General features: G+C 43.9%; 1 protein-coding gene across 1 annotated transcript in view; it reads left to right on the top strand.

Moving 5' to 3' along the window:
* Positions 1–26,681, top strand: part of CSF2RB (colony stimulating factor 2 receptor subunit beta) — a 115,626-nt gene that overhangs the window by 26,742 nt on the left and 62,203 nt on the right. The window contains exons 7-8 of the mRNA XM_073574356.1: positions 7,771–7,927; positions 15,870–16,030. Of these exons, the coding sequence (XP_073430457.1) occupies positions 7,771–7,927; positions 15,870–16,030 (318 nt within the window). The remainder of the gene's footprint in view (positions 1–7,770; positions 7,928–15,869; positions 16,031–26,681) is intronic.

Below are 26,681 nucleotides of genomic sequence, written 5' to 3'. Positions count from 1 at the left end.
AGGCAGTAGACGTTTCTATGGCCCTTTCCAGTACCCCGACCAGTCCCTATCTCTCCCTGTGGGAAGCAGAGTATATGCGGCTAGCAAGTAATCAGCAGGATGAAGACACCCAAAGTATTACATCTGGTAGCGGTACCCAAGCTTCCAGAGCCTCAGGAGGGGACCAGCAATAAGAAAATTTACAGTAACTCTCGTGACCCAGGAGGGTTTGTTTAGCACCTGTTGTGCCTTTTTGCTTGCTCATCATGGTTTGATTTTTGGTTTTCTCCAAGTTGCCCTGTTTGATTGTCAGCGTTTCTGCATTTGGAACTGAGGAGATCATGAATGCTGTATGATCCAAAACTTTTATTGTAAATAGTTGCACCTCTTTAGGTGCCCTCTCTTGGTTTTACATAAGGACACTTTGCGAAGATGATGTCAAGATTTTTCATAAGGACACGTTGCGAAGATGATGTCTACCTCAAAGGACACTGCAAGAAATCCCGGCTGGGAGCAGTGTCCAGCACTTACAAGAATAAATGTTGAAAGTTTTAATGCAAAGTATTTTTGATAATGATGTATCTATACATATGACACAGTTCCACTCCAGGTCAGCAGGGGGAGCTCTGAACCGGAATTCAGGGAAAGAGTGCTCTCTGAGGGCCAAGAGGAAGGAGTGGGCAGTTAGTAACTGGCTTTTAGATAGAGTGAGAAATGTTTTGATTGAGAATTAAGAATATAGAATTGAATATGACAGGTGACAGACCAGGTATTTGCGGTCAGCGTCTTGCGTCTAGAAGAGAGAATAAAGAAACGTGTACTAGAGAAGGAAAGCTAAATAATACTGAAGTGATAGTGAGTCACAGATAATGGCACTTAGATTGAAGAATTGCACTTTTTGACTTGAAATATAGATAGTTAAATAAGAATTATTTGTAACGTTCATGAATAAGTACCTCCTATACTAGGAAGTTTAATATAAGAATTGTTTATGCAGCATTATAAAATTTTGCATGTTCCTGTACTGTCAACTTTGTTGTCTTGCAGCCCGGGGACGTGCTGTGTTTAGCGGGGGGGTATGTGGCACCCCTGAGGCTCAGTCGCCACAGAGGTACTGCACCTTCTCCTAAGGTGTAGTGCCCCACCTTCCAGGTAAGGTGGGAACTCCTTTCCATGCTCCAACACTCGCACCCCACACAACAGGGTAGTTCTGCACAACCACATTGCGGCTCAGTGCTTAGAGAGTAGCAAAGCACCTCTGGTGGTTCCCTGCATGAAACACTGGATGTGCTGGGAGGTGGGTGGAGTTTAGAGATATTAAAGAGTGGGAAAGTGTAGGATTACGGGTTCAGTCTGACAGAAGGTCAGTGAGGAAGGAAGCCACTCAGGAGGAGTGGGGATACCTGGAAGAAGGGATGGAGGAAGGAGTGTTGCAGCTGCCTCAGTGATCTGAGCCAGCTGGCATGGGAAAGGAACAGAAGGAGAAAGACGTAGAACTGCAACCTAAGCTTCCATAAGAGAGAGAAGGATTAGTACGGAACGAAGGAGTAGGAGAACAGAGAGGAGACGTGGGTTGGAAGAGGAACCCTGCCTATAGGTTCTCAGCGCAAGGCCGGGGCCCGGTCCCCGAGGTTGTATGGACACTTATGGTTCTGCAGCAGACACCGGTGGAGTAGTTGGCTGTAAATGCACTACTCCCAACTAAGACTTGGGGCACAACAGCAACTGAATAGAGAGCCAAGACTCCGGAGAAAGGGGTCCCCGAGAGAGGCTACAGCTGTCGGCCATACGAGTAGAGTTGTTAGGAACATCTGGCAGGAGGAACTTAAGAGTACCACGGTACAGGAGATCTTCACACTTTAAGGCGCAATATAGGAGTCGTTCAGGAAAGGTACATGTTGGCGAAGTGTTGGAGAGGAGCTTCCCATCTGGCCTGGAGGTTGGCTGAGTCTCTGACCCGGAGGACACGGCCCGGAGGCAGGCACCCTTGTGTACCGCAGACTGTGAGTAAAGCTTTGGAACTGCAAGCCTCGGTGTCCTCCATTCATTCTTGTGCCAACCCACTCAGCACCGCTACATCTGGGTACCATCTTTTACACTGCCTGTGCCTTTCCACAACCATTACTACTACACTGCCCTGGGACATCAGCCCTGCCTCTGGAGGGCTATACCATCACTGCTGCATCCTACCATCTGTCCCAGAGGATCTGTCTGCAGCGTCGGCTTAACACCTCCCTTGCCGAGCACCACAGGTGGCGTCGCAAACTATTCCATTCCATTAACTATTACATATACATTCCACCATTGACTTGGGCGCCCAGGGCCATGGTCCGGGTCACCACTGCTGTGACACATCCCCCTGACACCGGCCTGGTACCGAGTACCCTGCAGCCCTGGGAGGGCGACCCACGATCTCCTCTTCCAAGCTCTCAATTTCATTGGCCTTGATAGGCTGGACCACGCCCGTCACGTACCAACCCTTGCGGTGCCATCGTTTATTAAAGTTTGCCACTTCTCTGGTGTATAAGGTGTGCCACCATGGGGGAAGATATTTCCTCTTGACCATACTGACATTCACGTACAGTATAGCCAATCCTTGGTCCCCTCTTCCTCCAGGAACCCGAACCCCCTTTCCATTTTGAATTCTAGGACACATGCCTTAGGCTAAGTGCACACGTTGCAGAAAATTTCTGCACAAAAACCTGAATCCCTTCCCAGAAACCGCACCTATTTTTCCGCGGCCGTTTTTGCGCGGTTTTGATGCGTTTTTGATGCGTTTTTTACCGCAGCGGTTTCTAAAAGCATGGACGAAGCCTAAACCGCGGAAAAAAACGCAAAATTAATGTGCATGCTGCGGTTTTTACCGTGATGCGTTTTTTTTGCGGTAAAAAACGCATCAATGTGCACAAAAAGTACATTCTCCACTACTCTCTTTTCACCTCTGGTGCTTCTGCTCCCACCACTGCTAATCCAGTATTCGCCCCTTTAGGGTCTTCTCCTACCTCACTCTCCCACTGTCAACAGGGGCTCGACAGCCTCTTCAGAAGGTGACACCACTGGCCATGCGTCACTCTCAGCGACTCTGCCATTGGCCACACCTTCTGCGCTCGCCTTTCTCCACTCAATGGGCCACACTTCATTTTAAAATGCGCCTTCTACTGGCACGCACCTCCCATCTTGATCTGGGTTTTGGCTGCAGGGCATGCCTTCTTCCAGGCTGAAAAAACTATAGGAGAGAAAAAGCGCAAATAAGATCTTATCCGATATTTAGAGGCTCTGTTATACAGAAAATTGCTCACCTCATGCCACTGATCCACGGGTCAAAGATTGACCATATCATGAAACTTGCAAGGAATTTTGTGGATATCATCAGTGTTGCTGAAGAGATGAAAATCCTGACGTTTTGATGAAGGAGAAAGGTGGTTTTATTCAACACGTTTCGAAGTCTACATATGACTTCTTCCTCAGGAAATAAGATATGTATGTGGTATTTCCTGAGGAAGAAGTAATATGTAGACTTCGAAACGCATTGAATAAAACCACCTTTCTCCATCAAAATGTCTGGATTTTCATCTGTTCAGCAGCACGGGTATTAATTCAGTGCAATAAGGGATTCAGAAAGAGAATTGGAGGGATCCAATGGCTGGATATCCTTAAAGACAAAAATGTCCAGGAAGGATGGGAAATCTTGAAAAATGAAATTCTCAAAGCACAGTTGTTAACAATTCCGAAAAGAGGGAAGAATAGGAAGCAGTTAAGGAAACCAGGATGGATGAACACAGAACTTAAGCACATGCTAAAAAGGAAGAAAAAAATGTTTTTAAAATGGAAAGAGGGAGGCATATCTAAAGAAGAATATAATGCTGTCTGCAGAACCTGCAGGGCACAAATCAGATTAACTAAAGCTGAAAATGAATTGAGGCTTGCAAGAGATGTCAAAAGCAATAATAAAGGATTTTGGGGATATGTCAAAAGTAAAAGAAAAGTCAAAGATGCTATAGGATTTTTACAGGATGAAAATGATGAAATGGTAAGACAGGATGTTGAGAAGGCTGAACTTTTAAATTCCTATTTTGCATCTGTTTTCTCTCAGAAAAGAAATGTAACATCAACTGTTATTCACTGTCCTATTAAGGGAATAGAAGAATCCAGGATATCTATAAACAGAAAGATAGTGAGGAAACACTTAGCTAGCCTAAATGAATTCAAGTCTCCAGGTCCAGATGAATTACACCCCAGAGTACTGAAGGAGCTGGCAGAAGAAATTTTTGAACCCCTCTCTATAATCTTTGAAAATTCTTGGAGAACAGGAGAAGTGCCAGAAGACTGGAGAAGAGCAAATGTTGTTCCTATCTTCAAAAAGGGGAAGAAGGTGGACCCAGGTAACTATAGGCCGGTGAGTCTGACTTCTATACCAGGAAAGATCTTTGAACAAATTATTAAACAACATGTATGTCAATACCTGGATAAGAATGAAGTGATTAAACAGAGTCAGCATGGGTTTGTAACTAATAAGTCATGTCAGACTAACTTAATTTCCTTCTATGACGGTATCACTGATTGGGTGGATCAAGGAAATGCTGTAGATATAGTATATCTTGACTTCAGCAAAGCATTTGACAAAGTCTCTCATACAATCCTTATTGAAAAAATGATTAAGTATGGAATGGACAAGGCAACTGTTAGGTGGATTCATAACTGGCTTAGTGATCGGACCCAAAGAGTGGTCGTAAATGGCTGCACATCCAGTTGGAAGAATGTCTCAAGTGGGGTACCACAGGGCTCTGTCCTGGGCCCTGTATTGTTCAACATCTTTATCAACGATTTAGATGAAGGAATTGAGGGTAAACTGATTAAATTTGCTGATGACACAAAGCTAGGAGGGATAGCTAATACTAGAGAAGAGAGGGAGAGGATTCAAAAAGATTTAAATAAACTGGAGAAGTGGGCAGCAACTAACAGAATGGTTTTTAACAGGAAGAAATGCAAAGTACTACATCTGGGCAATAAAAATGGAAAAAGCATATATAGAATGGGAGGAATAGGGCTAAGTGACAGCACATGTGAAAAAGACTTGGGTATACTAATAGATCACAGACTGAATATGAGTCAACAGTGTGATGCAGCAACAAAAAAGGCAAATGCAATTCTAGGATGTATTAACAGAAGCATACAGTCTAGATCACGTGAAGTCATTATTTCCCTCTACTCCTCTTTGGTCAGACCTCATCTGGAATATTGTGTCCAGTTTTGGGCACCACATTTTAAAAAAGACATCAACAAACTGGAGCAAGTTCAGAAAAGAGCGACCAGAATGGTGACCAGTCTGCAAACCCTGTCTTATGAGGAAAGGTTGCAGGATTTGGGAATGTTTAGTTTGCAAAAGAGAAGACTGAGAGGAGACTTAATAGCTGTCTACAAATATCTAAAGGGCTGTCACATTGTAGAAGGATCAACTTTATTCTCATTTGCACAAGGAAAGACTAGAAGCAATGGGATGAAACTGAATGGGAGGAGACACAGATTAGATATTAGAAAAAACTTTTTGACAGTTAGAGTGATCAATGAGTGGAACAGGCTGCCACGAGAAGTGGTGAGTTCTCCTTCAATGGAAGTCTTCAAACAGAGGCTGGACAGACATCTGACTGGGATGATTTAGCGAATCCTGCTTTGAGCAGGGGGTTGGACCAGATGGCCCAGGAGGTCCCTTCCAACTCTACGATTCTATGATTCTATGAATTCCTTGCAAGTTTCTCTTCCAGGCTGACCATCCTATGGGTTGGGCACATTCACTCTCACGATAGACGGTCCTTCTTCTTCTCACCCACCAATCAGCGTCATTTTAGAGTTCATGCTTATGGCCGCCATCTTGGACCACTTAGGCCTGTTTCACACATCAGTTTAAGTGTTCAGTCAAAATCCGCTAAAATGGCGGATAGCGGATCCGTTCCTGAACTGACCACAACGTTTGTCATCGGACCGTTATTTCAGCGGATCCGTGAAAGGAAGAATTTTAAAGGAACCGCTGCCGGGGGGGGGGGGGGGGGAGAGAGAATTTTCCAGCCGCCAGAACAGAGTTTAGAGTTAAATTTCCGGCTGAGTGAAGTCTTTCAGCCATGCGCAGTGAGAAGTGCGGATCCTGCCGCCCGAAAAAACGTTACATGCTCCGTTCGGGCATGTCGGCGGACGTCGAAATTTTGGCGGATCCGCAAAAAAACGGATCCAACGGATGGCCATCAGTCAAGATCTGCCGGTAATGCAACTCAATGGGAAAAAAAACGGATCCACCAAAAAAAATGTCAGATCCGTTTTTTTTGCAAAACGGCGGATTTTGACTGATGGACAAAAACTGATGTGTGAAACAGGCCTTCACTTCATGCGTCCTCTCGTCTGCATCATGGGTCTTCTCACAAAAATGATCCTTTCCGACTATGCCAAATGTAACATGGACCGGGTGGTAGCCATGGGTGAGGTATCTGTCTTCAAGGTCACGGCACGATACAGAAAAAGAGGGTCCTATTTAAGTGTGTGTGTGCGTCCATGTTTCTGGTATTTCTGATCCTTTTTACTAACAAAGTCTAGCACACAGAGAATTGCAGGAGATACAGTTGTCATGTTCCTTTGTACAAAATGTAATGGTACATTTCCAGTGGATACGAATGACGTCACAGTTGGTGAAATAGAAACTATTGCAGAACTGCAAGTTAAGTCGGGGCCCTCCATCTTTTCCTTGTATAGCGTCATTTAATGCTGTGTTCTTTCTTGTGACCACACCACTGTTCTTCATCCCACTTCTTAGGAACCACATAACTACATAATCATGCACCTCTGGCTGTCACCTTTCTGAGTGTGCTCCATCCTTGTTGACTCTGTCTCTCTTTGACTGCTGCTTCCAAAACCTGGCTGACACTAATTTTATTCACCAGATTGCCTTAGGGATCTTCCTAAAGCTCCTGGCTGAGTGTTCCCCACAACTCGCCTCCTTACAGAAGACCACTGCCACCTTTTGCTCTTTCTCTCTGCCTACTGTTCTCTTCACCCACACACACACACCCAGTGATGATCACTTTTTCCTGAGGGTGTCCTTTCTGCTTCCTCTCTCTCATCTAACTGACTACACAAACTGAAACTAACCCACAAGTTCCTATTACTCCTCCATAACCATGGGCTGGCCCTACAGTTAACCCTAACACGCCTGAATAAGAGGAACTGCAGCCTCCAGGAGGATAACAAATACAAGCAGTACACATTTCATACATTTAAAATAACAGGATTTTTCCAGAGTGGAGAAACGTCATCCTCTCCCTCCTCACACTTACACTGATCAAAATCGGACATGTCTCCTTGATTGTGTGCAGACCACTCAGTCCCGAAAATATAATGACATGTGAACAGCCCCATTATCTACAATGAAAACCATGGATAGAAGTCATTCATAAAAAATGATATCTGAATGAGCCCTTATATAGAGGAGAAAAGTGTCCCAAAGTTCACTGTGTGAATGGAGCAATTATGCACTTGCTTGACCATGTCTCCGTTAACGTTTATTCAACTGCTGTCTCAATCAGGCCCATATAAGTTCCTGGAGTCGTGCTCAAGCAACTGCACAACTGCTCCATTCACACAGGGAACTTTTAACCACTCTTCTTCTTCTTCCAGTTTTGGACTTATATAGAGTGAAAATTCTCAGAAGCTGTGAGTTGTTTGTCCTGAAAATATCACATATCAATAGTGCAAAAAAAACCACACAAAATAGCTCACTGGTTGATTTGTTGCTATCTTCTTCTCCAGTGGACAGGGCTGTCCCTCAAAACCTGCACTGCGAGTATGATGGGTTTTCGCAGATGAAGTGCAGCTGGGAAGTGAGAAAAGAGCTAAGTTTCTTGTCCTACATGTTGTACTACAAAGATGGTGCCAGAAATGGGACAACCAAGACATCTACCCATGGGTAAGTTTCTATAGGTGTGCATAGTTTAATAAGAGGCTTAGCTCTAAAGGGTGCATGAAGACCCCTCTGAGTAATAAGGCACCACCAGTAAAGACATATGGTAAGTAGGTAACTCTAATACAAATTTTGCATTATGGTCAAGATGCATCTCTGAGTGTATCTTTTAAAAATGTCCACTTCCAAACTAGTGATGACACCACTTTCTAGAAATGCCTATATACTGTATATTCTTAGCTATGCTGTGCCCTATTTGACAAGTTAAACCCACTCAAGGGCTCATTCATTCACATGTTAGTTTTTTTCACGTACGAGAATAATGGACTGAGTTTCATCAGTGATTTTCATCAGAGTTTCATCATAGTTTTGTCAGAGTTTCAACAGTTTTTTTCACGGATGGGAAAAAAAAAGTTCCCCACTTATCAGTCAGTGAACAATGGACAGCACACGTATGGCATCCAAGTGCTGTTCGATTTTTCACGGATCCATTAACTGTCATTGCCGAGTTTGATCCGACACTTGGATATGTCTCCGCGATTTTGCATGGACTACTGGGTCCGCAAAAAATCAGATATGTAAACAGCCCCATAGACTGTCATAGGTACAAGTGAAATCCGTTATAATAATGGATAGCACTTGAACGTGAAAAACTGACGTGTGCATGACTACTGAAGGTGAAGACAGTCAGGATTTTGGAACATGCATAAGATCAATATTTTCTAGCTTTCCCTTTCAAAGAAACCTGTCACCAGAAAAAAGTCTATTAACCTGCAGGTTAATAGCGTTATAAAACTGACTGGCGCCTGCACGTAGCCTAACGCTGCAGGGAGAAAAGTAGCAGTGTTCCCGTTTCTGTAAGACTGGCGATACTGGCAAAGTATACAGAGCGACGGCTGTATCCGCATCCCCAGCCCTGACTCTACAGCCGGACCTAATGCAGGGCGCAATTATAGCCAATGCTATGTATTCTCAGAGCAGTGACTGAACCAATGCCGGCGCCACCCCGTGACTAAAACCGCACACCTGGCCCTGATAAACAATGCAGAGCCAGCCTCAGTCAGGGCCGGGGGCACAGTTTCAGTCACAGCAGCGGCACAGGCTCTGGTTCAGTCAACACTCTGAGAATACAGACCATCGGCTATAACTACGCCCTTTGCGCCGATACACAGCCAGCCCCAATGCAGAGCTAGCTTCAGTCAGGGCCGGGGGCACAGATTCAGTCACGGGGGCGGCGCAGGTTCTGGTTCAGTCACCGCTCTGAGAATAGAGACTATCGGCTATAACCGCACCCCCCGGCATTACAGCCACCGCTCTGTATTCTAAAGCCCCCGTCACACTAAGCGATGCTACAGCGATCCCGACAATGATACGACCTGGTAGGGATCGTTGCTTCATCGCTATGTGATCGCTGGTGAGATGCCAAACAGTCAGATCTTCCCATCGATGCAGCAACGATACGGCGACCCGTAGCGACCTTTGTAACGATGTCGGCGGTCGTTGGGACCCTGTCACAATAGCAGCTACTCTGACGATTCAGACCTCGGAATCAACGCAAATCCACGTCTATGTGTCTCGCTTCTGAGTCGCTATAGAGGTCGTTAGTAAGGTGTCAAACATACCGATGCATGCTACCCAGCGGGACCTCAACGATCAAAAAAATGTCCAGGTCATTCCGACACAACCAGTGATCTCACAGCTGGGGCCTGGTCGCTGCTACCTGTCAAACGTAGCGAAATCGCTGCTGAGGTCGCTGTTGCATCACAAAACTTGTGACTCAGCAGCTATCTCGCTAGCGATCTCGATTAGTGTGACGGGGACTTTAGAGAACAGTGACTGAACCAGCGATGGCGTCACCTCATTACTGAAACGGGAATGTTGCCAGGGCAAATAAAGTTAATTTTCTCCTTGCAGCATTAGGCTATGTGCAAACACCAGCCAATGTAATAATAATATTAACCTGCAGATTAACCCCATATCTGCATTTTAGTAGGGTTTTTTCTGGTGATAGGTTCTGTTTAAAGGAAACCTGCCAAGTGCTTTAAGATTAACAAAGAAATTACATTACCAGGTAGGTTAGGAAACAGGCACTTTCAAGCAAAACCTCCTTGATTCTACCTTACTTAGCAAACCAGCTGTTAATTTTTTTGTAAATAAAACTGTCACGGGGTCCTTCTCTGGTATCACACAATCAACAGAGCAAGAGGAGAGTGAACAATTCCAAGACATTTATTTAGGCAAAAATATGAAAGGTCCATATTCAGTCCACCCCACAAAAGATAGATAGTCCAGAATCTGAATGCGGTTCAGTAACAGTATAACATGTCCAGGGAGATGAGAGTCCAAAATCCAGCTGACAGTGATAACATGTTCCATATATTCTTCTTTCTCTCCGAAGTCCTGTCTTCACACCATGCTGTCTTATGAGGAAAGGTTGCAGGATTTGGGAATGTTTAGTTTGCAAAAGAGAAGACTGAGAGGAGACTTAATAGCTGTCTACAAATATCTAAAGGGCTGTCACATTGTAGAAGGATCAACTTTATTCTCATTTGCACAAGGAAAGACTAGAAGCAATGGGATGAAACTGAATGGGAGGAGACACAGATTAGATATTAGAAAAAACTTTTTGACAGTTAGAGTGATCAATGAGTGGAACAGGCTGCCACGAGAAGTGGTGAGTTCTCCTTCAATGGAAGTCTTCAAACAGAGGCTGGACAGACATCTGACTGGGATGATTTAGCAAATCCTGCTTTGAGCAGGGGGTTGGACCAGATGGCCCAGGAGGTCACTTCCAACTCTACGATTCTATGATTCTATGATTCTATGATTCTGCACACAGCAACTGACTTGCCCAGCCCCTGTCCTCCCCAGCCCCCTCATTATGTCCAGGGAGAGTCAAACCGGTTTGGCGGTTTTCAGGCCTCCCAGACTTGACAAAAGGTGCCTGGGGGATTATGACACTACAGGGGGTCATCAAGAGTCATAGATAAAAGTCAGGTTGCAGACATACAAGGCATCAAGATTAACACTATGCAAATCAGTGAAATAGCAATATACACAAAATGATATCCATATAGCATATCACACCATCACAGAAACTGCAAGTGCATCCAGGGTAGGGCCTTTTCTCAACAATCCTATGGCAATGGGCTTGATTGACTCTTGTTAAGCACCACTTCATCACTGTTGGGGCACTGTCAGATTACTGTATAAATTGGACCGAGATCAGAAAGCAATTCTCGATCGGCCCAGTGGCTCTCCTGACCCGACCCTGACAGCTGTATAGAAATATATGAAGCTGTCACGCTCGGGTCGGAAGCGTGACAGCTTCATAGACATCATCAAGCTCATGTTGGTGGCTCTAGGCAAAGAAAAATAAAGAGCACTCATGCTCTAGATGGGAATCTTCCCTCCCTTGATGCACTTGCAGCCACACTTACTGTACAGAAAGACTGAAACTTAATTCTCTCAATTAATAATAATAATAATCTTTATTTATATAGCACCAACATATTCCGCAGCGTTTTACAGTTTAACAGTTTCAAAACACAAGCCATAAGTAACAACGTTAACAATACAATAATTAAAGCAAAATAAGACGAAATAAGATGACCCTGCTCGTGAGAGCTTACAATCTACAATGAGGTGGGGGAGATACAAAGTACAGGTGTGTATTTACAATTGTATATTTACAATGAAGGTCCAGCCATCTTGAGGGAGTGAAGGATGGATGGATATAGTGAATGGGTTACACATGCACACTTACACATAGAATGATTTTGATTAGTGAACGTGATAAGCCACTCTAAACAAATGTGTTTTGAGGGAGCACCTAAAACTATGCAAAATTGTGGTTAGTCCTAATTTCTTGGGGTAGAGCATTCCAGAGGATAGGAGCAGCACGGAAGAAGTCTTGGAGTCGGGAGTGGGAGGTACGGATTAGTGTAGAGGTTAGTCGAAAGTCGTTTGCAGAGCGCAGCGATCGGCTAGGCCGATAGACAGAAATGAGGGAGGAGATGTAGGGGGGTGCCGCACCGTCGAGAGCTTTGTGGGTGAGAAAAAGTACTTTGAATTGGATCCTATAATGAATGGGCAGCCAGTGTAATGACTGACGAAGAAAGGACACGTCAGAGTACCGTTTAGCCAGATGGACAATCCTGGCTGCTGCATTAAGTATGGACTGGAGAGGGGATAGTCAAGTGACGGGGAGGCCAATTAATAGAGCGTTGCAGTAATCCAAGCGGGAGTGGATCAATGCTACAGTGAGGGTTTTTGTTGTTTCCATGGTGAGAAAAGGGCGGATTCTAGAGATGTTCTTTAGGTATAAGCGGCAAGAGTGGGCAAGAGATTGTATATGGAATGTGAAGGAGAGATTGGTGTCAAACATAACGCCTAGACAGCGCGCCTGCTGCCGGGGTGTTATTGTGGTACCACCCACGGAGAGGGAAATGTCCGATTTAGGGAGGTTAGTAGATGGCGGGAGCAGAAGAAGTTCAGTTTTGGAGAGGTTGAGTTTCAGGTAGAGAGTGGACATGATATTGGAGACTGCGGACAGACAGTCACTGGCGTTCTGTAGTACAGAGGGGGTAAGGTCGGGGAATGACGTGTATAGTTGTGTGTCATCAGCATAAAGATGGTACTGAAAGCCAAATCTGCTGATGGTCTGTCCAAATGGGGCTGTGTAGAGAGAGAAGAGAAGGGGGCCAAGGACTGAGACCTGAGGTACCCCGACAGCAAGAGGAAGAGGAGATGAAGTGGAGCCAGAGAACAAAACACTGAAGGAGCGGTCAGAGAGATAGGAAGAGAACCAGGAGAGAGCAGTGTCCCTAATGCCTAGTGACTGGAGCCTAGAGAGTAGGAGATGGTGGTCAACAGTATCAAAAGCTGCAGATAGGTCAAGAAGAATCAGCAGAGAGTGGTCACCATTACGTTTTGCTGTCAGAAGGTCATTGGTCACTTTGCTGAGTGCAGTTTCAGTCGAATGTAGGGGGCAGAAGCTGGACTGTGAAGGGTCTAGAAGGGAGTGAGTGGAGAGGTAACGGGTAAGGCGGGAGTAAACTAGGTGCTCCAAAAGTTTAGAGATGAAGGGGAGATTGGAGACTGGTCTGTAGTTGTTAGTGCAGGATGGGTCGAGAGCGGGTTTCTTTAGTAATGGAGTAATGATGGCGTGAGAGTGATGGAGTGAGAGATTAAAGATTGTAGTTAGGTGGGTTATGACGACTGGAGAGAGAGACTGGAGGAGATGTGAGGGAATGGGGTCGGTAGTGCATGTGGTCGGACGAGAGGAAGAGAGGAGTCTGGAGACTTCTTCTTCTGTGATGGGATCAAATGTGGAGAGTGAGCCAGGGGAGATGCAGAAAGGGATGGGAGTCACAGTACTTGGTGGTTGGGAGCAGATTTCCTGATGGATATTATCTGCTTTTTCTGTAAAGTGGGAGGCCAGGTCATCAGCACATATGTCTGTGATAGGGGCTTGTGCTTTTGGCCTGAGGAGGGAGTTAAAGGTGTCAAAAAGTTTCTTGGGGTTGTTAGCTAGTGATGATATCAGGATGGTGAAGTAGGTCTGTTTGGCGAGGTGAAGGGCAGCGTCATAGGTTCTTAACATAAATTTGAAGTGGATGAAGTCTTCTGGTATTTGGGTTTTTCTTCATAGGCGTTCAGCACTCCTGGAGCATCGCTGGAGAAGTTGAGGTTGCGGCGTGAACCAGGGCTGTTTTACTCTGTGCTTGGAGGTTCTGAGGGTGAGGGGAGCTACTTGGTCAAGGGTGCTTCTAAGAGTGTCGTTGTAGTGATGAACAGCCAGATCAGGACAGGAATAAGAGGAGATTGGGGACAGTGATGAGCGTAGGGAGTCTGAAAGTGTCTGAGGGTTAATAGCTTGTAGATTTCTGACTGTGTGGTAGGTAGGAGTGAGCTGGGGTGGGCGAGGATTTGTGAGTGTGAAGGAGAGAATGTTGTGGTCAGAGAGAGGAAGCGGTGAGTTATTTAGGTAGGAGATTGAGCAGAGCCGGACAAAGACCAGATCAAGGGTGTTACCGTCCTTGTGTGTCTTAGAGGTTGAAAGCTGCAAGAGGCCTAGAGAGGTGGTTAGTGATAGAAGCTGGGATGCAGATGTGGAAATAGGGCTGTTAATGGGGATGTTGAAGTCTCCCAGGATAAGGGTTGGAAGTTCTGAGGACATGAAGTGCGGCAGCCAGGCTGAAAAGTGGTCAAGGAAGTGGGTGGGTGAGCCTGGGGGCCGGTATATGACCGCTACTCTGAGGGAAAGGGGACGAAAGAGCCTGATGGTGTGGACCTCAAAAGAAGGGAATAAGAGTGATGGAACTGGAGGGATGACCTGGAAATTGCATTGTGGGGACAGGAGTATGCCGTGTTATGAATGAGTCACCGAGGAGGAAAAACAAAAACAAGCTAAGCCACAGAAAACCAGAGAGGTTGGTAACTAAGCAGATTGCAGACCCCTGATCCTATCCACACAACTAGCAGTAGCCGTGGAGCGTACCTACGATGATCCTAGATGCCTCGTCACAGCCGGAGAACTAAATAAGCATAAAGCAAGAAAAGGGGAAATCTAAACTGCCCCAGAGCAGACCCCAAAGCAATAGACAGCCCCCAAACATGTATTGTCGGTGAGATAAGATGAAAACACAAACACAGATAGAAAAATAGGCTGAGCAAACGATGGGGCCCACACTAACTAAAAAGGACAGGAAAGGAAAGATACTGTCTGCAATCACGCACAAAACCCTGCCAAAAAATGTCCAACACTTTCTGATAACAAAACCCCTGAAGTCGCTAGACTTCAATTCCCTATATCAGCACTCTGGTCTGGTATATTCTGAAGACAGAGCAAAAAGAGACCAATCTGATCAGGGACAAAAAGCAAACTGGCATTAACAGAGACATAAGAATGGAAATTCAGCACAGCCCCAGCAGGGGCTGGCTGACCACAAAAACTGAGTAAACCAGACCAAATCTCATGTGAAAAAATAGCAGAGCACACTTAGCTTGAGAAGGCAGGAACAAAGCAGGAAACCAGAACCTCAGGGCAGGAAAAAATCACCAGCACAAAATTAGGGAGTCGGCTGTCTTAAATCCAGTCAAAGACTCCTGATGTCCACTCGAAGTCCTCCTCCTCAGGTGCCAGGTCTCTGCCATTTAGATCAGCTTCATTACCTACTGTCACCACTAGAGGGAGCCCGGATGGAGGACTCACAACTCCTCTATCAACACAGCCAGCTCCACCACCCTCACCAGAAGCCTGAGGTAAACCAGAAAATGAGTTCACAACAATGCAGACTCCACCACCATGTCTGTTTGTGGGTCTCGGGGATTGGGAGAATTGTAAGCCACCATGGGAAATGGCAGCAGGAGAGGCAGTGTCAGAATCCTGAATCCAGCTTTCAGTGGGGACCAACAGATTAAGAGAGTTGTTCAGAAAGTAGTTGTGTAGGAAAGGAAGCTTGTTACAAGTAGACCGTGGATTCCAGAGGGCACAATTAAAAGATGGAGATGAGGGAATTATGAAATATTCGTTCATGGCCAGAAAGCGGTTGTCTGGTCTGGTCTAAAGCTACAAGTCTGCAGTCACTCTATGTGACTGCAGACTTGTGAAACCTCACAACGCACGCACTGTGTGCTATGTGGATTCTCTGGTGCCTGCGCCAGGAGTGAGGTAGTGACGGGCGCATGACTGCATGTATGAGATTTGCAAACAAGTGGTCACATACCGACTAGATGGCTTTGGCCATTGAGACACAGTCTAGTTGGAATGTGTCCAGAAGTATGCAAATCACATGACCACTCGCTCTCGGCACCAGCGAATCCTCACAGCGTGCAGTGTGTGTGCGTTGTCTTTTACTTTGCTATTCAGCAATGTTATTACTTTGGGGACCCTAATGCTCCTGACTTGTTTCCTTTTAATGAAGAATGTGAATTTTCTTTGCAGAGAAAAGCCATGCAATAATCCTTCAAGACAAATGAAATATGGGACGCCGTATGTATTGTACAGCTGCTCATTCCAAATTCATTCTTCTCAAGCTCATAGCTCTTTTTACATTCAAGTTCGACCACAAGAAGAGCTGAACATTTTCAAACCCTTCCAACACAGTGAGTAATATTGTTCTTATACAGAAGTGCTGTGGTTAGAGAAAAGCTGGGAAATATTATGTTTGATTTTTGAAATAATCCTATATCTTTTGTAGCCATCCTTCATCGCCAAACAATGGAGTAGTGTAGGTTGTCAGCACCCTTGAGCAAGGTGTATGCCAATTAGTACTCCCTGAATCAATTCCACCAGTCCATTAATGAACACCTTATCCCCCACGACCGTGTATTGCATTGTATTGTATTATAATAAAATACTATTATATAAGAAAATTGTATTGTATTATAAGAAAATGCTTACATAATTATAGTTTGGCCATAGTCTCTAGTTATTTCAATTCTTGTTTTTTTATGCTTGCATAATTATAGTTTTGGCCATAGTCTCTAGTTATTTCTATTTTTGTTTTTTTTCTTTGCCAAAATTAAAATATAAATATAAAATATATACATTGCTTTATTTTTATTTCTTTTTATTACTTTTTTTCTTGTATTTTGTGACGATTATTTTATCCTAACTCTAATTCTAGCCCTAACCCTAGTTATAGTTGGAAAAATTGCACAAAATTGTTATATTTATTTTTATTATTATATTTATTTATAAAGTTAATAGATTTTTAAGCAGGAAACGGTTTTAAATTTTGTACAGCTCTCCGAGAACGTCTCTGACTCTCCTCTCTCGTGCCGAATTTGAGATTGGCAAATGTTTTCCGAACAAGTTTTCTCATCTCTAGTTAAGAGGTCGTAGATTGAAAAAGCTTTTGATTTCAGAAAATGTGAACTCTTAGTGATGCAAATTGAAAAAATACCATGTTCTTTGCAACCTATGAAATGTTTGGAAAAAGTTGTGCATAATAATTTGGAGAAGTTCAATTTGAGTTTTTTTTTAAGTTTTGACAAATAATGAAATAATTTATTTTGACACAGTCAGAAATATATTTTGCTTTTCTGGAATATCTGCACATGTTACATTTATTGCCTGTGCAATTAAAAAACCTTTGACAGATAACCAAGTGTTGCTGCTGAGCATTCTATGGGGTAAACTGGGTGATAGAATGTGAAGGAAAGTGAGACCTGCTTCAATCCATAAAACCAAATCCTTTATTTCATGATTAAAATAGATATGGCAACACTAAAGTATGCCTAGACTGGGGATAAGGTGAAACCGGATGTGTTTCAAACGACTGCTGTGTTCTTAAACTCGGTCTCATGACCGAGTTTAAGAATGCAACACTAGTTCAAAACTGATGAGTTGAGCGAAACGAGTCGGTCAAATTCTAAAGTCGACGACTTTCGCTAAAGTCGGGTTGCGCTGAGCGAAACCCGACCATAGCGTGAGGTCGGCCATGCGGTCGCCGACCCAAGCGCCAAAGTCGCGTTTCCCGTAATGCTTTCAGGCGCCTTTTCTCTGCCAATGAGCAAGGACGCACACTGTGGGCAACGCGATGACATGGGCAGCCACCACCATCTTAGAGAAGGGCATTGCAGTGATTGGCTTGCTTTGTGTGGCGTCACTGTGGCTATAAAAGCTCTGACCGCCGACTGCCATTTTACTTCTACCGATCTTAGCATAGGGAGAGGTTGCTGGCTGCTGCTGTTTCTCAATAGGGAGAGTGTTAGGCAGGAAAGAAAACCGATAGGCAGGGAAGAAAAAACATTCTGTGCTTATGCTGATAGCAATTGTGCTGTACAGTTAGTGTGCAGTGGCAGGGAAATATTTTTTTGCGTGCAGCAGCACTGGTTATTAGGCTGCCTTATTAGGCTACCTGATAGCTGCATTGCTGTGTGCACACTGCTGTGCAGACTGCTTTTTACACAGCACTCCTACTTTTATTCTTTTTTTCTGAACAGTTACCGAGCGTTCATTTTTTCCCACACCGTATTGGGGTTGTACGCTCCTCACACACTACCGTGTACCGGCTGGTATCACGGACAAATACATGCTATCTGTGTGTGAATCCTGAAAAAAATAGATGGAGATTTACATTTTTCCATACATATACCGTATAGAGCTGTCCACTTCTGATACAGTACCGTATATTTGCTGTTTGGATTATGGTCAAATCCATACTGAGACAGCGTGTGTGTGTGACTCCGGAAGTAAATATACATAGATTTACATTATTCCATACATACACAGTATAGCGCTGTCCGCTTCTGATACAGTACCATATATCTGCTGTTTGGATAACGGTCAAATCCATACAGAGACAGCGTGTGTGTGACTCCGGAAATAAATATAGATAGATTTACATTTTTCCATACACCATATAGAGCTGTCCACTTCTGATACAGTACCGTATATCTGCTGTTTGGATAACGGTCAAATCCATACTGAGACAGCGTGTGTGTGACTCCGGAAATAAATATACATAGATTTACATTTTTCCATACACCGTATAGAGCTGTCCACTTCTGATACAGTACCGTATATTTGCTGTTTGGATTACAGTCAAATCCATACTGAGACAGCGAGTGTGTGTGTGACTCCGGAAATAAATATTCCGTATATACTCGAATATAAGTTGAGATTTTCAGCCCAAAAAATTGGGCTGAAAGTCCCCCTCTCGTCTTATATTCGAGTCATATACACCGGGGGGTCGGAGGGGGAGCGGGGGTGTCAGGTCATACTTACCCGTCCTGACGCTGTGTCTTGAGCCCCCAGCTTCTCCCCGTGCTCTCTCTTCCTGCCTTCAGCGGTCACGTGGTGCCGCTCATTAAAACTCATGAATATGCGCATATTCATGAGTTTTAATGAGCGGCACCACGTGACCGCTGAAGGCAGGAAGAGAGAGCGTGGAGAAGCTGGGGGCTCAAGACACAGCGTCAGGACGGGTAAGTATAGTGATACTCACCTGTCCTGCGTCCATGGCTGCTTGCTGCTGTCTGTGTCTGTCATCGGTCAGTGACTTCAGACAGCAGAGGGCACGGTGACGTGGTTAGTGCGCGCCGCGCCCCCTGCAGTCTGAACGTCACTGACTGATGACCTTGCAGATAGCGGTGAGCAGCCATGGACGCAGGACAGGTGAGAATCAGACACCCAGCGACGGAGAGGTGAGTATGTCATTTTTTTATTTTTACATGCAGCAGCAGCATGGGGGCAGCATATGGGGGAATCATCTATGGAGCTTCTTATGGGGACAGCATATGGGGGGCATAATCTAAGGAGCTTCTTATGGGGGCAGCATATGGGGGCATAATCTAAGGAGCTTCTTATGGGGGCAGCATATGGGGGGCATAATCTAAGGAGCTTCTTATGGGGGCAGCATATGGGGGAATAATCTATGGAGCTTCTTCTGGGGACACCATATGGGGGAATAATCTATGGAGCATTTCCCACCCTAGACTTATACTGGAGTCAATAAGTTCTCCCAGTTTTTTGTGGCAAAATTAGGGGGGTCGACTTATACTCGGATTGACTTATACTCGAGTATATACGGTACATAGATTTACATTTTTCCATACATACACCATATAGAGCTGTCCGATTCTGATACAGTACCATATATCTGCTGTTTGGATTACAGTCAAATCCATACTGAGACAGCGTGTGTGTGTGACTCCGGAAATAAATATACATAGATTTACATTTTTCCATACATACACCGTATAGAGCTGTCCGCTTCTGATACAGTACCGAATATCTGCTGTTTGGATAACGGTCTAATCCATACTGAGACAGCGTCTGTGTGTGACTTCGGAAATAAATAGATGGAGATTTACATTTTTCCATACATACACCGTATAGAGCTGTCCACTTCTGATACAGTACCGTATATCTGCTGTTTTGAATACGGTCAAATCCATACTGAGACAGCGTGTGTGTGTGTGACTCCGGAAATAAATATACATAGATTTACATTTTTCCATACATACACCGTATAGAGATGTCCGCTTCTGATACAGTACCGTATATCTGCTGTTTGGAATACGGTCAAATCCATACTGAGACAGCATCTGTGTGTGACTCCGGAAAAAAGAGACGGAGATTTACATTTTTCCATACATACACCATATAGAGCTGCCCGCTTCTGATACAATACCGTATATCTGCTGTTTGGATTACGGTCAAATCCATACTGAGCCAGCATGTGTGTGCGACTCCAGAAATAAATATACATAGATTTACATTTTTCCATACACCGTATAGAGCTGTCCGCTTCTGATACAGTACTGTATATCTGCTGTTTGCATAATGGTCAAATCCATAGTGAGACAGCGTGTGTGTATGACTCCGGAAATAAATATACATAGATTTACATTTTTCCATACATACACCGTATAGAGCTGTCCGCTTCTGATACAGTACCGAATATCTGCTGTTTGGATAACGGTCTAATCCATACTGAGACAGCGTCTGTGTGTGACTTCGGAAATAAATAGATGGAGATTTACATTTTTCTATACATACACCGTATAGAGCTGTCCACTTCTGATACAGTACCGTATATCTGCTGTTTTGAATACGGTCAAATCCATACTGAGACAGCGCGTGTGTGTGTGACTCCGGAAATAAATATACATAGATTTACATTTTTCCATACATACACCATATAGAGTTGTCCGCTTCTGATACAGTACCGTATATCTGCTGTTTGGAATATGGTCAAATCCATACTGAGACAGCATCTGTGTGTGACTCCGGAAAAAAAGAGACGGAGATTTACATTTTTCCATACATACACCGTATAGAGCTGCCCGCTTCTGATACAATACCGTATATCTGCTGTTTGGATTACGGTCAAATCCATACTGAGCCAGCGTGTGTGTGCGACTCCAGAAATAAATATACATAGATTTACATTTTTCCATACACCGTATAGAGCTGTCCGCTTCTGATACAGTACTGTATATCTGCTGTTTGCATAACGGTCAAATCCATAGTGAGACAGCGTGTGTGTATGACTCCGGAAATAAATATACATAGATTTACATTTTTCTATACACCGTATAGAGCTGTCCGCTTCTGATACAGTACCGTATATCTGCTGTTTGGATTACGGTCAAATACAAACTGGGTGAGCGTCTGCGACTAAGGAAATATATACGGAGATTTAAAATTTTCACTACACCTTATACAGCTGTACGCTCCTCATATAGTACCATATATCTGCTAGTTGGATTACGGTGAAATACATACTGGGAGAGCGTCTGTGACTAAGGAAATATATACGGAGATTTAAATTTTCCACTACACCTTATTCAGCTGTACGCTCCTCATATAGTACCATATATCTGCTGGTATTTTTGGTACATTTTCCCAAACATGAGGAAGTATGGTGAAAGAGGCCACGGATGTGGGTGGGGGGGCAGCTGGTACTGATGGTGGTGGTGGTACATCTACTGGTTATGCCAAAAGCACAATAGCAGCTAAGGAAGGAGATGTAGTGTCAGCATCACCGTCTGGCTCAAGAAGGCCTGTAAGGTTCCCTTTTCTGGGAGTAGGTAAACCGCTTTTAAAGCTGGAGCATCAGGAACAGGTTTTGGCTTACCTTGCCGAAACAGCCTCCAACTCTATCCAGCTCTATCGCCTCCTCTTCTGAAGTTTCAAAAACTGCAAGTACTGAGTCGTCAGTGCAGGCTTCTGGTCAGGAACAACACCTTTCCTTGTGTCCTTCACCCCCACCGAAAGTGAAGGATGCGACAGGCCACACTTCAGATTACTCCATGGAGCTCTTTTCACATACCATGCCTGGGTTATCAAGTGAAATCCTGAATTCCCCAGTCCAAGATGAATCTGACATGGAGTGCACTGATGCACAGCCACTGCTCGATGATTCTGCTGGTACATTGACCCAGAGCACTACATTGCCCTCGCAGTCTACTGAGCCAGAATCTGACCCTGATGAAACTCAGGTGCCCCTTCCCGCATACTATGCCACGTTACACGGTGAGCTCTGCAAAGGAATACGTGGATTTCGTCCGCGCTGCCCAAATGATATTTTTTATTAATAAAACATTTATTCTTAATTGATTAAAATTTAGATTCTTGCAATTTAATTTTTAACTAATGGTTTATTTCAACATATGTCTCTTCCACATTGGATACACTTGGAGGAACCTGTTAGCATAGCCGAGTGGTCTAATTGTCAGGCAGCAGATCTGGAGGAAGCTGAGGCATATCTCTAGGAGTTCGTGTCCGAGATTTGCTTTTCTTGCTCAGTATATATGTGTTTTTTAATTTTCCTTATATATATTTTTTTTTCCCCTTTGTTCAACAACCTGTGAAATTAAAATAGACATGTCAATATAAGAACAGCTTCTAACTATTACTATGAATTTTTATACTGTCTGTTAACTATGAACTCTGACATGTGTCATCTGACTGTCATCTGACTGTTTGGAGCTCTTTTTTTTTTGTTAAATCTGTGTGTACTTAATGCACCACCTATGTATGCTTCATGTGGTATTTCCTGAAGAAGAGGTTGCAAAAAACCTTGAAACGCGTAGAATAAACCACTGTCAAACCTTATTAACCTTCTGGAATTTCATCATTTGGGCAGCGCGGACGAAATCCACGTATTCCTTTGCAGAGCTCTGTTTCAGATAGTCGGTGACCGACTTGTGGATCTGCAGCAGCCCTTATCTATACATGCTTTGAATACCTACTACCAGGTGAGCAGTTTTTTGTCAAACCGCTTACTTTATTTGTGGGATAAGACCCTATATTGCGCTTGTGACTCCCTCTTTCCTCACAATACACGTTACACGGTGAAACAGAGGAAGGTGCAGATGAAATTGAAGAGGAGGTGATGGATGACCCAGTTGTTGACCCGGATTGGCATCCATTGGGGAAGAGGGTGCCACTGGCAATAGGTCAGAAGAGGAGAAGGATCTGCAGCAGGCATCGTCATCGCAGCAGCGGTTATCTGGCAGGCCCGTAGCTGTCCAAAAACGTGGTAAAAAAACAAAAAGAGTTGCAGGATAGCTTGGCCAGACGGTCAAATTAGCACAGCGTGCAAGTCCTGAAAATGTATACCATAGTAGGAAGAGTGCAGTGTGGCACTTTTTTGACCAAAATCCTATTGATGAGGCAAAGGTTATCTGTAAGAAGTGCGAAGGACCTTTACCCGAGGGAAAAATCTCTGAAATTTGAATACCAGTTGCATGTTTAGACATTTAACCACCATGCACTTGCAAGCGTGGATGGACTACAAAACCTCAGGTAGCACATGTGCACCTGCTCCGACTGAAGGTAGCCAGCAACGCTCCATCGCTTCCCCCACTGTAAGCCCACCGGTAAGCACACCAGCAGCAAGAAATGTTGAGGTGTCGTCGCAAGGCCAAAGCAGTCAGGGAATCACAATGTTTTTGCAACGAAAGACTGAATTTAGGCCATCACCACCACCACCACCACCATCACAAACCCCCTGTCTGTCTGTCAGGTCCACCGCTAGTTCCCCCATATGCAGCTCTCAAGTCCAGCTCACCCTACCATCACCCTGGGATTTAAGACAGCTGACTCCATCTATCATTGCTGGTAATTTTCTTCCTGTGCCTTCTAGGTATGATGTCTGCTGCTCTTTCCCTGCATGGTTGAGCTAAGTGATTCATTTGCTATTCTGTTTGCATTTGATCTGGTTTTGTCTATCTCTGCTTTATGCGGGTCAGCCAGCTCCAGCTGGGGCTGTGCTGAATCACCGCCCATATGTTACTGCTTGTGCCAGTTTGTTTTGTCCCCTGTTATATTGGTCTCTTTTTGCTTTGCTTTCAGGATATATCAGAGTGCTGATATAGTGGGGGCGAAGTCATGCGACTTCAGTGTTTTTGTGCATCAGATGTGTTGGACTTTTTGCAGGGTTTTTTTGCGTGATTGTAGACAGTGTCTTTCCTTTCCTGTCCTGTCTAGTCAGTGTGGGCCCCATCGTTTGCTCAGTCTATTTTTCTGCCTGCGTTTGTGTTTTCATCTTGTCTCACCAACAATATATGTTTGGGGGCTATCTATTCCTTTGGGGTCTGCTTCGGGGCAGTTTAGATTTCCCCTTTCTTGCTTTAGGCTTAGTTAGCTCTCCGGCTGTGCCGAGGCATCTAGGATCATCGTAGGTACGCTCCACGGCTACTGCTAGTTGTGTGGACAGGATCAGGGGTCTGCAATCCCCTTAGTTACCAACCTCTCTGGTTTTATGTGGCTTAGCCTGGGCCTGCTATCCTCCTCGGTGACCCATTCATAACAGGGCCCTTTATATATGGAGCATAATATAGGCCCATCATACAATGGAGCATCATCCATGGGGTCCATCATATACTGGAGCATCATATGGGGCCCATCATATACTAGAGCATCATATGAGGCCCATTATATATGGAGCATTATATAGGCCCATCATACAATGGAGCATCATCCATGGGGCCCATCATATACTGGAGCATCATATGGGGTTCATTATTTATGGGGCATCATATAGGGTATGGAGCATTATATGGAGCACATATGGGGCCTATTCTGTATGGAGCATTATATGAAGCCCATTCTGTATGGAGCAAACTATATAGCCCATCATATACTGTATGGAGCTTTATATGCGACTCATTATACTGTATGGAGCAATATGTGGGACTCATTCTACTCTATGGGGACCATCCTATACTGTATGGCACATTATATGGGGACCATCAGATACTGTAGCACTATGTGGAGCTCATCATATACAGTATGGAACATTATATGGGACCAATTATTCTGTATGGAGCAATATTTGGGGCTCATTATTCTGTATGGCGCATTATGTGGTGGCCATAATACTGTATGGAGGAATATACTGTCCGGTTTTTGAGCTATTGTAGAATTTAAAATTGATATCAGTCATGTAATGTAAGAAGTGAAGTATTTGTCATTGCAATATATCAATATTTCTCTGCCGTATCGGAGCATCATGAATTGTGGTATGTGTTAAAGGAGCCCGCTGACACTCTTTCGCCCGGGGCACACGAAAACCTGGAGCCAGCCCTACCCCCCCCACAACTTTAGCCAAATAACTCTCAGTTTTCAATGCGTAACTATTATTATAAAGTAAATTAAGGTTGACAAGCTTCAGTAATAAGAATTGATGTAGTTGGCATTGAAATGGGCACTGTAAGTGTGTTTACTGTCCTCCATTCCCTGACGACTTAGCTTCCCCATTGACTTGCATTGGGTTTCGTGTTTCAGTCGGACCTCCGACTTTTCCTGATAGTCGGCCGATTTCGTTCGACTTGACTTTTGAGAAAGTCGGGTTCTATGAAACCTGACTCGACCCTAAAAAAGGCAAAGTCGCTCATCTCTACTGATGACCGAGTTTAAGATCTCGACTTTCCTTGATGAACTCCTCATCATCGAAGCATATTCTTCTTGACCTGATGAAATCTCCATAGGGGAAAAATGTAATGCTTTGATTGGAATGGCAACTGTCAGCTCTTAGAATGGTATTTCCAATGACAGGTTTGCGATATACAGAACAGTCAATCCATTTAGTACAATTGTTATCAATAAGTGTTAAATCCAAACAATTAATATTTTTGCCAGGGCCAGCAAAAGTAAATTTAAGATTCATTTAATTGTCATTTAAATAACGCAAAAATGCAGATGCCGCACTAACATCATTGGACCAAATTATAAGTACATCATCGACATAACGTCCGTACCATGCAGAAAAAAACAAAAATATCCTCTAACCACGCAGCATAAAGTATAGCTAATGAAGGGGGAAAACACGATCCCATTGGCGCTCCTTTAATTTGAAAAAAAATCTCAGAATTAGATATAAAAAATGTATGTTTTAATAGATATTTAATACCCCTAATAATACGTTCTTTCAGTTCTAAACTGTATTTACTGTATCTGTTTAGAAGGAAAATGACCGCTTCCAATGCTCTACTATGGGGGATACATGAGTAAAGGTTAATGACGTCACATAAAAGAATGGAAAAACTATGAAACCAAGCAATCTAGTCCATAATTTTGAGGACAGAAGTACTGTTCTTCAAAAAACTGGTATTTTGGCAACAAGAGATTGCAAATGTCTATCATTCCAGATACTAGAGCCTTCAATAAAAATAGTCAATACCAGAGATGATTGGACGAAGGGGAGACAGAAAAATAAGTTTATGGGTTTTTGAGAGGCCATGAAATATAGATATTGTGGGAAAAATAATTAATAACCTTTTCATTGTCTGATTAAATAATCCCATTTCGATACCCTCGTGCACCAATAGATCAAGAGTGTTTTTGTAAGCCCCTGAGGGACCGGAGAAAATGCGTCTGTATGTCTCTGCATCATTAGCTATATCATAGGCTTGTTTCTCATAAATAGGAGTATCCATATCCACTACACAGCCAGCTTTGTCTGATTGTTTAATCGCTAAGTTAGTATTATTTTTTAGATCATGGACAGCTTTAGATTCATGTCGTGTTAAATTATTATTTTTCTTTGACAAAATCGTGGTGTTAAAAGCTAGGGCTTTTTAGCTCTTTTTCAATGAAAACCTGAAAGGTTTCAAGTGTTGGGGCACAAGATTCCTCAGGATAGGACATAGGGTTAGGAATGTTGATGTTAATGTCTCCAGCATCAACTAAATTTGCGTTAGTTTCAGTAAGATGGATTTCTGGGGTGAGGAGAGCATTCTGTACTGAGAGCATGAGGGCAGATAAAACATTATCATTCAAAATGGATTGTGAAGA

This window comes from Dendrobates tinctorius, unplaced genomic scaffold, assembly GCF_039654945.1.
Source record: "Dendrobates tinctorius isolate UK_male_01 unplaced genomic scaffold, ASM3965494v1 ptg000038l, whole genome shotgun sequence".
NCBI lineage: Eukaryota > Metazoa > Chordata > Amphibia > Anura > Dendrobatidae > Dendrobates > Dendrobates tinctorius.
Note: the sequence above shows the minus strand (reverse complement) of the source record. Positions and strands in the feature narration are given on the sequence as shown.